This window comes from Setaria italica, chromosome IV, assembly GCF_000263155.2.
Source record: "Setaria italica strain Yugu1 chromosome IV, Setaria_italica_v2.0, whole genome shotgun sequence".
NCBI classification, from domain to species: Eukaryota; Viridiplantae; Streptophyta; class Magnoliopsida; order Poales; family Poaceae; genus Setaria; species Setaria italica.
The window spans coordinates 31,884,223-31,898,120 of record NC_028453.1 but is presented as its reverse complement, the minus strand read 5'-3'; the positions used below and the strand labels follow the sequence as shown (position 1 = coordinate 31,898,120).

Genomic DNA, 13,898 nt, shown 5'->3' with positions numbered 1-13,898 from the left:
GATTCTGAATTTTAAGGTGCAGGTAGGATAAACAACAAGTTAAAGCTGTAGCAAAACCACCACTACATTTACTTGCCTCAAAGCGATGATGCAAACGACACTAGGCACAAGCCGGAGCAATACCACCTGTTTAGCACCATGAACTTAGTACATACAATTCAAACAAACATATACGAACAATAGGCATATCGCTCCTATACCCGAACCCTTAAACATAAAGAAAAACCAAAACAGCAAAATCACAATCATCCTACGATAGCATCAACATTTCTCTTTTTTAACTTTTAATACAAAATCAATGCTAGTAAATAAATGCATTTTTCAGAAACTACAGAGAAAAGAGAACAGCTTTTATTAGTTAAAATATTTTTATTTACAAAGCAAACTGTCCTAATCTTCAGTTCAATTCAGACTATAGAATCTGTCTTGAGTTCTGACAGTCAATGGTAAAACCTTGATATCTACTAAACCACTCATCCAAAAATTATGAAATTTTACCAGAGAATGAAAAATTATATTATCCATAACTTTGGTTACACGTCTCTTTGCAGTAAAAATCACCAATATTAATTAATTATTGTAGCAACCTCGAGTGCTGAATCTGACAACACAAGACTAATAGTCCACTATAGAATTTCATATCTGGAGTTTTACTAACTAAAAATTATGATCTATACCCATCTGGAAAGCTTGATAAAAACACTAAACATTTGGTATTCATTTGAAGAGCTGACTATACCTCTAAGGTGCCTTAAAACTGAATAGATCTATTACTATTCAGAAACTCGTTAGAATAAGTCAACCATCTTTGAACTACAGTATCTCTTAAACCATATGACCAGACATTATGTTCTATGACTTCATGGAAAGGCCTCTGAGTCTGCTACAAAACCTTCTTCAGATTCGGGCTGTAACGTGAAGATATTCGAAGAGGAGCAGAAACTGCCAAATCTGTCACCTAGCAGGGATTAACCACGAGATCCATCTCTAATCCCCTTACTAATCCAACAAAAAGGCTAATTGCAGGCCCTAAAACTCGTCCAAAAGAGGGGCCGCCGCGCTCGATGATCGTCTGGAACGCGCGGCGCACGGTGGCACAGCTCGCCAGGTCTCGCAGGGCGGGCGCCTGCCGGCGCAGCCCGTCGCTGACGCTGGCCACGGTGAGCATCTGGGACAGCATCGCCGGCGTCAGGCGCCCGACCGTCGCGCACACCTCCGAACCCGACGCCGCCGTCGTGCGGCACACGAACCACTGCCACACCTGGTGTGCGTTGTTGGCGATGACTTCGCCGGCGGCGCAGCGGCGGCCGGAGAGGTCGGCGTTGTAGGAGTTGAAGAGGAGCGGCACGGGAGGGCCGGACTGGTTGTAGTAGAGAGGTGGGCCGGTCTGGGTAGGCACGTTACGGTGGGACACGTTGGAGACCAGCTCGTTCAGCTTGGATACGAGCTGGTAGTTGACCTCCTCGCTCCGGCGAAGCGCCTCCGCTGTCACCGCCGCGTCGGCGCAAGGGAGGATGTCGTCCAGCGCGGTGCTGCCCTGCGGCTGGACCACCCACTCGTCCATGGCGACGCAGGTGTCTCCTATCACGCTGAAACATGGATAAGGTTGCAGCATGCTCTGTTAACTTGTAACAACGATGTGTGAGGTGCAAATGCAACGAGAACAGTGTTGTACTACATTGTCACTGATGGTATCGAGTATTTCAAATTTTGATCGAAATTTGGGTGAATTAGAAGAGAAATGATGCAAATTATTTGATCTAATTTATGTAAATTGACAACAAGTGGCAAGAACGAACTTGTGCAAGAGAAGGAAAGTGCTAGACAGTATTAGTGTCGCTGTAACTATAATCCATCCAAGAAACATCACCCTGCAAAAATACTTCAATTGCAATGAGAAGATTATGGGCTCGTTTAGCAGGACTGTGCTGAAACGGCTCCGACCGTGGCTCATCTGATGGAGCTGAAGCCGTTCTGAAAAGTGTTTGTCAAAACGACTTCTCCGATGTAAGATCTCAAATATCATATATGCCCTTGGCTGTGTGGATTATTTGAATAGATGAATTGAATATTTAATATTAATTTATACTTTTAGTTCTTTAAAATTAATAAATAAATTAAAGGGATTATTGTTTAAGCAATAATTAATGTGCCCTGTTATATAAGTAAAGTAATATATTTATTAAAAGTAGGTATAATCCTTACATGCACATTGCTTGTTTGAAAGGATAATTGAATGTTTCATATCATTTTAGAATTTGAGACCATTTTGAAGTCGAAAAAATAAATGAAAAAAATGAGTCCTTACTCATTTTCTTTTTATCTTTTCCCTTTACCTTTTCTTTTTTTCCTTTTCCCTTCTCCTTATTCCTTATCTAGTTGACCGGTCCTCCTCTTTCCTCCCTTCTTCGGCGCACCACCCTTCTCCACCCCGCCGTGCGACCCGCGGCCGCCTTCTCTTGCTGCCACACGCGCCTCTGTCCGCCTGCTCTTCACCTCTCTTTTTTTCCCCTCTCTTTCTTGCTGCCCTGCGCTGTAGGCAGCTGCCGTACGCCACTGCCTCCGCGTACCACTACCGGCCGCCGCCGCTTGCCACCTGCCGCTGCTAGCTGCTGCGCGTCGTTTCTCCATGAACGGGTGATAGGGGTGAGAGAAAAGGAGGTGGTAGCAAAATGGGTGTAAATTTAGCGAACTCTAGAGCAGGGCATTAAGGTACCGAATGGCACATGATCAATGAGGGAGCCGCGGGGAGCTGGTTTTTTCAACTCCAGATACTTGTTTTGGCTTTTCTCAGCGGGTTTACAGTGAAGTAGCCGTTTTAAGGAAGGCGTTTGGTACAACTCCTTGAGAAGCCGGTGGAGAAGCCCCTCAAGGTGCCATGCCAAAGAGGAACTTAATGTGCTTACGTTACACAACCCACTTTAACCCGGTCAAGGGGAACACTGTAAGAAATTGATGAGAAGTTGTGTAAATATTTCAAAAGGTTGAAGAGAGGTAAATAGATTCTGTTGGCGCTAAAAGTCAGCCGATTGACCCTTAGCGTCGGACACACGACCCGGGAGAATCTGCTTAGCTCCTGTTCGGCTGATCGCCCTGGTGCGGTTCGCGCGGCGTGCCAGCCAATCTGACCTATTGATTGGCAAGGAAGAAAACGTGTCAAATTCCAAGGGCTCCGATCGGCTAAGGTTCCGATCTCGGAAAGCGTATCAGCGAATCGGCCGATTTGCTATAAAAAGATAATTGGCTATGATACAGCCGACAATCACGTAGCGATTGCAAAGAAAACTACTAGAGTAAACTTAGACAAGGCTACAAAAGCGATACTTGAAATAGATCTAATCGGCTATGCGATAATGATGAATGAAAATAACAGTAACAGAGTCGATACTTCAGATCTCAAGCTGGATAACTGGTGATAAAACTAGAACGATAGATAAAACCTACGATTCTAGTAAATATCGATAACTGGTGAATAAATCTAAACGAAACGACAGCGATGCGCCCGAAGTTAAAGCTTAGATATTACTCGATAAATGGAACTTACAGAATCGGCCGGAGATCGTGTCGATGCAGCCCTGCCAGTCCGTACGAACTCGTGAAAGAAGAAAAGTATTGGCGAAGTTGCCGGCTTGAAAGTAAAGTACGATGAAAAAGTAGATTTGTTTGTATTGATTGATGTGTTTACAAATCTCTGAAGATGGCTAATTATAGCCTGTTACAACCAATTCCCTAACCGACTAAGATCTATCTCTAATTTTAAACGAAAACGAATATTTAGAAGCACAACTCGTATCGAAGTTGGTTATTATACTCCCACGGGACAATCTTTCTACACCTTCTTTCTCTTACCTACTGTAAGCCCAAATTGGTCCAATTGCTCCAGCCTTCCAATCGGCCGATCCCCACCAACTCCGTCCGCCAAAACACTGAAGCGCCAATCGGTCGATCCCCAAATGTAGCACCAATCGGCTGATTCCCAGTCGTGACCTTTTAATCTGCCGCATCGACCAATCCTTTCTTCCCTTGACGCCGATTCCATACGTGTCAAAATCTGGCGTCAACATATGCCCCCAGTTTCGGAGTAAAACATAACTTTTACTTCGAAATTCTTTTTTAACTTCTCCTCCGAAACAAACGCGTCAAAAATCTCCTTCCGTTTCGCGGTCTCCTACCTGATGATTGCAATTTTTCGAAACGGGCGCCTGAGACAACTGCTCCTCCAAAATTCGTGTAGACGGCGCGGTAAAAATCCTGCCTTTACCCCTCTCGGACCGTCTTTAAATACTGGCATGCCCTACATTTCTTCTTCACAAGCCAGTAACTTCCTTCGCGGCGCATTAGTTTCCATCTTCTTCTGGCGCCCTTTTGGCTTCCAACCGCATTCTCCGGCGATCCCCCTTTCATCCGCATTCCGCTTCATCTCCCAATGGCGGCACCATCAGCAACTCCACCAGCAACAGAGGCTCCGCTGGCAGCTCCATCAGCAACGGCAGCAGCTCCATCAGCGACAGAGGTTCCACCGGCGGCTTCATCAGCGGCGGCAGCTCCACTGACCAGGGTTCTTTATTTCTATGTAGATGAGTATTCTTGAATATGTCCATAACAAAGATGTACAAAAATGCACGCCGCAGATTCTTGTAAAAAACAATACGAGTACTGGTCTACTTTTCTGTGAATTAGCACTCTCTGCTGTCATGCTGTGTCAACATTCTCCATTAGCTTGGCTAGAAGCCCAGAATGAACTGCATGTCTGCTTATACGGAGTTAATAAATCCTATTGCTTCCGAAAATTGCAAATAAAGTAACATATCCTACTTTTGTCATGGGAGCCGATACAGATACGGAGTTTTTCCCGTGAGCAATTGTTTCCCTCGTCTCCTTTGCCGAGGGAGACTCCGACTCCGATTCGTCTGCTGAGTGCTGAAGCCGATTAGGAACCTTGCAAAAGCCCAATAAAACGAGCCATAGGGTACGCCCCTCTTCCACCAAGCCAAACCGCATACAGCAATCAGTCAGCCAACAACAGCAAGAAAGAGCCTTCACGTACTCACCGGCCGGAGTAGCAACCATGAAGCGGACCACGTCGAAGCTGCCTTTGCTCGCGATCTTGCTCGCCGTCTTGCTGCTCCTGCCCTCGGCTGCCATGGCCGCCGTAGCCAAGGCCATCGACGGAAGCAAGACCCAGCGACTGCAGCTGCCCGACGACCTGATCGGCCCCGAGAGCGTCGCCTTCGACGCGCACGGCGCCGGCCCATACGTCAGCATCTCGGACGGCCGCGTACTCAAGTATGACGGCGAAGGTGCCGGGTGGAAGACGTTTGCGTACAGCCCCAGCTACGCCAAGAACAAGTGCGACGACTTCTCGGAGCTCCCGGCAGTTGCCACGGAGAGCTCATGCGGCCGACCGCTTGGGCTGCGGTTCCACAACAACTCCGGCAACCTCTACATAGCTGATGCATACATGGGGCTGATGCGCGTCGGGCCCAACGGCGGGGAGGCGACGGTGCTCGCGACGGAGGCCGGTGGTGCACCTTTGCGTTTCACCAACGGCGTGGATATCGACCAGGTTACGGGTGACGTCTACTTTACCGACAGTAGCAAGACGTACACACGGGCGCAACATCAGATGGTCACCACATCTGGAGACTCGACGGGGCGTATCATGAAATATGACCCACGGACTAATAAGGTCACCGTGCTTCAGTCCGGAGTGACGTACCCCAACGGCATTGCCATCAGCGCCGATAGGACCCACCTTGTGGTCGCGCTTACGGGACCATGCAAGCTAATGAAGTATTGGATCCGAGGGTCTAAGGCCAACACATCTGAGCCGTTTGCTGACCTCCCAGGATACCCGGACAATGTGAGGCCCGATGGGAAGGGAGGATACTGGGTAGCATTGCATCGCGAGAAGTACGAACTTCCATTTGGTTTGGACAAACATTTACTCGCTATTAGGATCGGCGCTGATGGTGAAAAGCTGCAAGAGATGAAGGGACCCAAGAACGTGAGGCCGACTGAGGTGGTGGAGCGAGATGGTGGCAAGATATATCTTGGATCAGTAGAGTTGTCATACGTCGGCATCGTTAGCACGTAGAAGTATAGCAGTTTAGGATATCAGTAATTTAGTATTTGGTCTTCTCAATATGTCACACTAGTATTTGTGTATCTTTTTCTTGTCTTCAATTAATAAAATTTTTATGTTCTAGGAATATGAATTATGATATGTTCATGAAATTCTAATTGGTTGACTGGCGTTTCTGAAGGAACTTGTTTGCAAAATTAGTACTTTTGTCCAATTATCGCAGTACAAGAACATTAGATCGATTGCGGTATATAATTGTAGTTCCAAAACTGCAGCGTACATACACATCCAATCAGGCCCAGTCCAAAACACAAATTTTCGCTTAATGCAGAAAAATGATCCAAATCAGGAACTTGTTGATGGCTTATTGCAGAGAAATGTAGAAAATGAAGAATGCACAAGTTTATTTACAAAATTATACTTCTGCCGAACTATCACAGTACATGAACATAGATTCGTAAGTAAAACAGTTTGTACTCCCAAAACTGCTGCGAACATACACATACAAAATAAGCTCAGTTTCAAACAACGGATTTTTGAAATTCCAGCGAAATACATGTGTTCCAGAGGTCCGTTAGCCTCGAGCAGATCAGAAGCCGTCACACTCGCCTGTACGGCCGCCGCGGGCTGTTGAGCAGCACCTTGTCCTCGATGGGGAGCCTGTACGGCGACACCCGGAACCGCTCGCTCTCGCGCCGCCGCCGCCGCTCCCGGGAGTGCGCCACCCACGCCGCCGCGGCGAGCATCGCGGCCACCGACGCCGCGAGCAGCGCCTGGTACACCCGGCTGCTGTCCCGCCGCAGCGGCGGGCAGCCGCGCTCGCTGATCGTCTGGAACGCGCGCCGCACTGTCGCGCAGCTCGCCAGGTCCCTCAGGGCGGGCGCCTGTCGCCGCAGCCCGTCGCTGACGCTGGCCACGGTGAGCATCTGGGACAGCATCGCCGGCGTGAGGCGCCCGACCGTCGCGCACACCTCCGAACCCGACGCCGCCGTCGTGCGGCACACGAACCGCTGCCACACCTGTTGTGCGTTGTCGGCGGTGACCTCGCCGGCGGCGCAGCGGCGGTCGGAGAGGTCGGCGTTGTAGGGGTTGCAGAGGAGCGGCACGGGAGGGCCGGACTGGTTGTAGTAGAGCGGCGGGCCGACCTGGGGAGGCACGTTGCGGTTGGACACGTTGGAGACCAGCTCGTTCAGCTTGGAGACGAGCTGGTAGTTGACCTCCTCGCTCCGGCGAAGGGCCTCCGCCGTCACCGCCGCGTCGGCGCAGGGGAGGATGTCGTCCAGCGCGGTGCGGCCCTGCGGCTGGACCACCCACTCGTCCATGGCGACGCAGGTGTCTCCTATCACGCTGAAACATGTGCAAAGGTCGCAGTGTTATTTAGTAACTTATCACTAAGAAATGCGAGATGCAAATGCTTCAGAAAATCTTGTTCTACGTTGTATGATTGTAACTAGTGCCAAGCATTTGGAAATTTGAACGAAATTTGGCCGAATTGGAATAAATATTATTCAAATTTGATTCAGATCGTCTAAATTCATATCGATTGACAAGAACATACTTGTGCAGGAGGAGGAAAGTGCCAGAGAGTATTAGTGTGGCGGTAACTATGATCCATCCAAGAAACACCACTCTGCAAAAATGCACCAATTGAAACCTAATCAGTACACCAATCTCTGAAAGAACATGTTCAATCAACTGCAATCCGAAGATTCTGTATGTGTGTTCTCTGCATGCTGTCTGTTGATGTGCTTACGTGTACATAAGCGACTTGAGCCCAGTCAACGAGAACACTGCAAGAAATTGTTGGGAGAAAATATAAATTGTGTAAAAAATTCAAAAGGTTGAAGAGAAGTAAATAATGTTGCAGTTTCGAGCAGATTAGGTAAAGAGCAATTTTTTAATCATTTAGAGGAGGACTTGGTAAGAGCAATCTGTGCTCACCAAAGCCAAGAATCACCAGGACCAGCATCACGGCGGCGACGCCGATCAGCACCTTCCTTCTGCAATCAGGTAAACCAAAGAAACAGGTCAAGATCGTCAACAGATCCAGGCCGCAGCCAATGAATCAGCTCAGCGGCGGCGTTCCGTACATGGTGTCCAGCACGGTCCGGATCCTGCGCGAGTTGCTGGCCGTGCGCACCGCGAGCTCGCCGGAGGCGGCGTCCACCCGCCGCGCGACGTCGTCGATGGCCCGCGCGACGTCGGGGGGCAGCGACGCCACGCTGCCGCCCGCGGACTTCGCCGTCTCCAGGAGGCCTGTGAAGTCCCGCATGGTCGCCGCCGCGCCGTCGGCCTGGCTCACCACGTAGTCCAGCGTCGCCGTCGTGCTGCCGTGGAGCTTGCCCTGCCCGTGGTACAGCACGGCGCAGCCGATTCTGCACCAGCCATTGATTCCACATAAGAAACATGGAAGAAGAACAAGAGCGGCGAATGAGTTGATCGATCGATTTCTTACATGGCTGATGCTGTGAAGACGATCAGGAGCACGAGCGAGAGCGCGAACACCCGGCGGGAGTAGGAGTAGTTGCTATTGCCGCCGCCGCGGCAGCAACGGCAGCAGCAGGAGACGAGCGCGGCCGCAGCGACGGCGACGAACCAGAGCGCGGCGATCACGAACACCGGCGCGGCGCTGAAACCTGCCGACTGCACGCAACAGCACAAGGGTCACCGGAGGGCATGGGCATCAGGAGCTTTGAGCTGTCAACCGGCAGCTGGCTGGCCGGCGACGGCAAGAAACCAAGAAACTCACCGCCAGGTAGTGCCTGTTGCTGATGTTCCAGCCGCCGGTGTAGTACCTGAGCCCGTCGAGGGGGTCCTTCCGCCGCGTCCGCTCCGCCGCCAACACGGCCGTGTCGGACGCCGCCGCTGCGATCGGTGATCAGGTTCGTCTCCATGTCAGTTCACCAATCTTTGTTCCATCGCACGCTAGAGCACAAGCTGTTCTTCAAGCGAAAAGGGGCTACCTGATACATGTGCGCAGAGGGATGCAGCGACGAGGAGCAGGCCTACGAGACAGCGTCCGCGAGACGACTCCATGGCTGGCAGCTGCCTACACAGGCGAAGCTCCGTCCGATCGATCAAGGCGACGACGACAGAATTGAATGAACTAGGAGTGTGGATTTTTACATGACCAAGTATAAGGTGGTTGGAGTCGGCAATGGGTTACTGGGTGAAGCGATTGGAACTGGTCGTGCGAAATTTGTACTAGTGGCGTTTTATCTGTCGTCAGAGATGTGGATGCATGGGCATGAGGTGTTAGGTGTGACCGTGTCCGTGTGAGAAATATGCAAGCGCTGGCTGGGTCTTCATCTGTTGCCAAATTATGCAATACAGAACTTGTTTGTAAGCAAGCCACTCCGAAAAGCGATCACTGTTGCGAGTAAAGAAATCCAGGTCATTTCGCAGCTTCATCACTGACGAATGCAGCAAGTTTTTGCCACTAGTTTTTCTTCTAAACAATTCTTTTATTTTTAGAGTTCCAGGAGCAATTAAACAATTCTTTTATCAGTAGTTTACACATCTATGTAAATGTGTGTGTGATATCACAGATCAGATGTTCCTCTGCCTCTCAACAGATAGAAGTGTGAGATCAATCCGAAAAGAACATGTAGCAGGTGCTAAGTGACTGAGGTATCTTTTTCCTCTGTCCTGATTCCTGATCAGAGGATCCAAACGCCACCGTGTGTTTCAAGGTTTTCTGACAGTTTGCTTAGCAGTGTGCAACTGATTGGTAAGAGCATCTCAAATCGAACATTTAAGAGCTGCTGATGCTTGTACTACCTGGGTTGTCTGCAGTTCATGTGAAGCGTCAACATCCCTAGATGTATAAACATACATGGCAACCTTTTTGTGCAACAAGTAGGGAGAAAAGGGAGTACGCCTAGCACATTGTTTTAAACGATGATTACTTACCCAGGTGCATTAACGTCCAATGACATCGCCGTGAGTACTCAGTCAAGGTCTGCACATCATTCAGCCAAGCGCACAAGTTAGGCAAAAACAACTTCGCTGGCGTTGATGGTGCAGGTTGAGTATTGACAAAACAGGTTGACGGCAAAACAACTTTGGCCATCCATATGGCGGCTTTCCGATTAAGCAAAGCTTAAGAGATGCAACCATGCCAAGAGATACATCTTAGACGGCGAAGAGCTCTCGACCTTGGTCATTTCAGCCTGATTCACATTCAGGTATATGCATTGCAGTTCAGAGTTCAAAATAAACAGTTCAAGATAAAGCAACGACGCTGCCGGAAAATCTGGTGAACTAGACAGCCTGCACCCAGTCACGTGGTTTAATGTTGCGCGTTATATTTTCATGCTACAATTGAAGGTGATTCATACCCGACTGAAAGACCATCGGGTTATTAGGACAAATAAGTCATGGATATGGACAAGTTACACTACACATTTTTACAACAAGAGGGCAATTGTTACAGCGAACCCTCACTTGACTAACCTAGAGCCTGTGTACGTCCATCATCTCCCAATACCAACAGAATGTAAAACAGTTGGATTTGGGATTGCATGTACACTACTGCCAGGACTCAAAAATGTACAGCTACCCTTTTCCCCCCTCCTACAGATCAGCAAATACATCATCTATGTTAGGATATAGCAAGTTCTAAATGCTAAGTCTAATTATTGTATTAGTGCTCAATAGCATCTTCCGCCTCGGCGAGCTCATCTGCGCTTTCGTCAAGTAGATAATCGCACATCTCCATGAGCGCGTCCGCAAGCGGAGGGATGTGAGGATGTCGCTCATCGTTGTAGATGTGTGCGTTCAGTTGTATCTGTGCTACGTCGTGCCTGAATTCATACCGGTTTCTGTACTCCATCTTCCTCACCTTGTCTCTGATGGTACCGAGATCCATTGGCCGTTGTATGATTTCAAGGTAATCGGGAGCATCTTTCCTCGTTACTGGTTTTAGAAATAGCAATGATATCTGAGTGTTTCCCCGCAGGTCATCAACTATCTTTTCCAGTATGTTGGAGAGCTCAACCTGCATCAGGATGAAAGCAATTAATTAAGCCCAAATTCCTTGTCCAGAAAATCCATTCAAGTGTAATTTAGTTTATTCCTATTAACAGTTACAGTGATGAGTGTAGTAACCCCTACACCCCACTGTATCAGTATTTGCACAGAAAATATTCACAGAAACAATTATTGAATAGTTTCACAAATACTCAAACAAGTAGCAGACAATAAAAAATAAAACCACGGAATTTACTCCACTTCAAAATACAAGACATGCTTTTGCCATCCTGTTTCAAAACATAGAGTGCATTTATTTTAATGCTATTTTACCTCTTTTAACCTGATTAATCTGTTTCATGAGTCAAGACATTACCACTACTAAAGCCATTGTCATTATCCAAAGCACTTGTTAATCCAATCAAACATATAGGTGAAAACTAAGTAAATGTACCTCTCCTCCTCTGCGACGCTTAGCAGATGGTGTATGTTCAATCATATCAACCGGAATAGATCGTTTTACTGCTCGTTGTCTTTCGGGTACCCTTCTGTCATTTTTGTACGGCCTGTGATCCAGTAGGTCATCATCTCTAAATTCATGTTTCTTCTTTTTCTTGTTTTTCTTTTTTGCCTTCTGATGATCCTCCTCCCTCGATGCATATATCCTAGCATCAGTGAGCCTCTGTTGTGGCATTTCTCTTTGCTCTTCAAAATCTCTCCAGGACTTCTCACTTTCCATTACAGCTTTGCTTCTTCTTTTCCCTTCCAGACCCAGCCCCCTCTCATGCGAGGAATCATCTGGCTGGGTTCTCCACCAAACCAATGATCATCCTCTCTACTTTTCCCCTCAAAACTTGATAATTCAACCATTTTTCTTGTCTTTCTAGTAGGCTCCTGACCACTCCTAGGTTCAACAAGTTTTTGTTGATCTACTCCCTTAGGCTGCTTGATGGTGATCTTTTTACGAGGTACATCCTTCTCTTCAGCAGGAGGCCGAAATACAACAGATGGCTTTGGAGTGTCAGGAGGGTAATCATCAGACTTTATCCTATTAGGTATTATTATCTTGTTTACCTTTCCAGTAGATCTATAGTCTGTAACATCCATGGTGCGTTTCTCAGAAACCAGCGAACTAGAGAGCGACATGTTCCTCTCCAAGGACTTATCAGGTGCCCCTAATTTGAATTTTACTGGGACAGATTTTGTCTTCTCAATACATTCTGGTCCTTCAGTTTCAGTAGCTTCAGAGGAAACTTTGGTTATCAACCTTTTAGGTGTCTTTGTTGGCAAATGGTTCACTATATCTGTAGGATTGGACTTAACTGAATTTGCATCCATTTCTGACGTTTCTTGATCCTCCCGATACTTAGGGCATAGTTTGTTAGTTCGCATATGCCCAAGCTATACAACAACAAAGAAACAAAAACTAAGTCATACAATATAATAACATTTTTTAGAAGGGTGCATGCAAGAAATCACTTTACTGAGCCTACCTGACCACAGGCTCCACAAACAAGAGTGTCCCCCCTTGCACCCTGTCTCTTTTCCTGAAAATATGGAAAGGTGTGCCACTTAAGAGCCACAATACCAAAGACTAAATCAGCTTCAACATGAATCATAAAACCGATACATTCAAACTTCTGAACTTCAAAATTTTAGCAGCATACTTCCCACGTAACACTTTTATAGGCACAATGGCAAACCAATAACCAGTGGCACTGCCACTTTCAGTTTAGATTAGCACCCATCAGCTACTTCGTGTGAAGCCTTTTTTTTTTTTGTCAAACACATTGTGAAGCCTGATGGCAAGGAGAAGATCACAAGTGCAACATAATAGCCGTACCAAGTACCATCACACCATAAGTACAACATAATATTCACGCTTAGCACACGTTTTAAGTGTCCAATATAAAAAATAAGTACGATAGAGAGAATGCTGATTCGAGTTGACAAATAAAACAATAATGTGGATAGAACTTCACAAGTCATAATCATGTTCTGGGCTTACCTTAGGTCCATCCTTTCCTAGAGCACTTTTCTTTTTAACTAGAAGGATATCATTTCCATCAAATGCCACCTTTGTTTTTAGTTTTGTGGGCAAACCACCTTCAGCAAAAGAATTTTCAGCCTGCATGCAGTAAGATGAATAATTTCTTTACAGCTTGTTTCTGCCAGAGTAGCAACAAATCAACAAATCAAGAACCTCAGATGGAATTATACCTCTTTTGCTTCTCTTGGCGTGCTCTCCTTTGGGGTCGATGCACCAGCATAACCAGATGATTTGATCATTTGTCCAGTCTTATTCTGCTTTGTTTTATTGGCACCTGTAGAGGTGCCACAGTTTGTCAGACCCTCTGGCTGCTTTTTCCTCTTCATATCATTACCATTGTCTGCACCACAAGAGACCATAAATCATATGCACTAGGGTCATTTTTGTAAAGAAAAACATAAAAGAAATAACTACCTTCAAGTAGTTTTTTTGCCAGAGAAGCTTCTGCTTCATCATCTTCAATTTCCTCGTTAATTTGAGCATGAGTAGGGCACCTTCTCATCTTAAGTCCTCTCATTCCATCTGCTTTGTCACTTCTCAACTCTGCTGTACTAGTATCCTCGTCATCAAATTCTTCTGCATCTAGCAAGTTTTCAAGATCCCCAGCAAATGAGTCCAGATCACTGTTAGCTTCTGTGTCACTCCCATTGTCATCACCATCTATAGCTGAAAGTGACTGGAGTTGTCTATCCCAAATTTCCTGACATTTCTCCCTAGTTTGCTGTTGAAGTTGCAGAAAGACATCCTTTGTCCGCGTGCAAACTTACTAACAGAATTTCATCAATAGTAATT

The 13,898-nt window shown here is 47.0% G+C and overlaps 3 protein-coding genes across 3 annotated transcripts in view; 1 reads left to right on the top strand and 2 right to left on the bottom strand.

Moving 5' to 3' along the window:
* Positions 1-5,068: 5,068 nt before the first annotated feature.
* LOC101764342 (protein STRICTOSIDINE SYNTHASE-LIKE 10-like) lies at positions 5,069-6,097 on the top strand. Its single transcript, XM_004967083.1, has one exon. It carries the CDS (start codon positions 5,069-5,071, stop codon positions 6,095-6,097), a length of 1,029 nt encoding a protein of 342 aa, XP_004967140.1.
* A 326-nt stretch (positions 6,098-6,423) lies between these two features.
* Positions 6,424-9,562, bottom strand: LOC101754325. Its single transcript, XM_004965687.3, has 8 exons — positions 9,049-9,562; positions 8,835-8,950; positions 8,541-8,728; positions 8,176-8,460; positions 8,027-8,085; positions 7,839-7,875; positions 7,644-7,715; positions 6,424-7,432 (listed from the first exon to the last, which is right to left on the bottom strand). The coding sequence occupies exons 1-8, from the start codon at positions 9,119-9,121 to the stop codon at positions 6,685-6,687; spliced, it is 1,578 nt and encodes a 525-aa protein (XP_004965744.1). The 5' UTR covers positions 9,122-9,562; the 3' UTR covers positions 6,424-6,684.
* An 810-nt stretch (positions 9,563-10,372) lies between these two features.
* LOC101753928 (transcription initiation factor TFIID subunit 1-like) overlaps positions 10,373-13,898 on the bottom strand; it is a 15,518-nt gene continuing 11,992 nt past the window's right edge. Inside the window, 9 exon segments of the mRNA XM_012845517.2 lie at positions 10,373-11,084; positions 11,511-11,851; positions 11,854-12,457; positions 12,550-12,603; positions 13,065-13,184; positions 13,277-13,446; positions 13,521-13,841; positions 13,844-13,879; positions 13,882-13,898. Of these exon segments, the coding sequence (XP_012700971.2) occupies positions 10,731-11,084; positions 11,511-11,851; positions 11,854-12,457; positions 12,550-12,603; positions 13,065-13,184; positions 13,277-13,446; positions 13,521-13,841; positions 13,844-13,879; positions 13,882-13,898 (2,017 nt within the window). The 3' untranslated portion in view covers positions 10,373-10,730.

Bases quoted from the DNA above. Each gene is read 5' to 3' on its own strand.
- LOC101764342 (XM_004967083.1), top strand. From the start codon at position 5,069: ATGAAGCGGACCACGTCGAAGCTGCCTTTGCTCGCGATCTTGCTCGCC.
- LOC101754325 (XM_004965687.3), bottom strand. From the start codon at position 9,121: ATGGAGTCGTCTCGCGGACGCTGTCTCGTAGGCCTGCTCCTCGTCGCT. The intron at 8,461-8,540 runs GTAAGAAATCGA...TGGCTGGTGCAG, and splicing joins GTCTTCACAGCATCAGCCAT to AATCGGCTGCGCCGTGCTGT. The intron at 8,086-8,175 runs GTACGGAACGCC...ACCTGATTGCAG, and splicing joins CGGACCGTGCTGGACACCAT to AAGGAAGGTGCTGATCGGCG.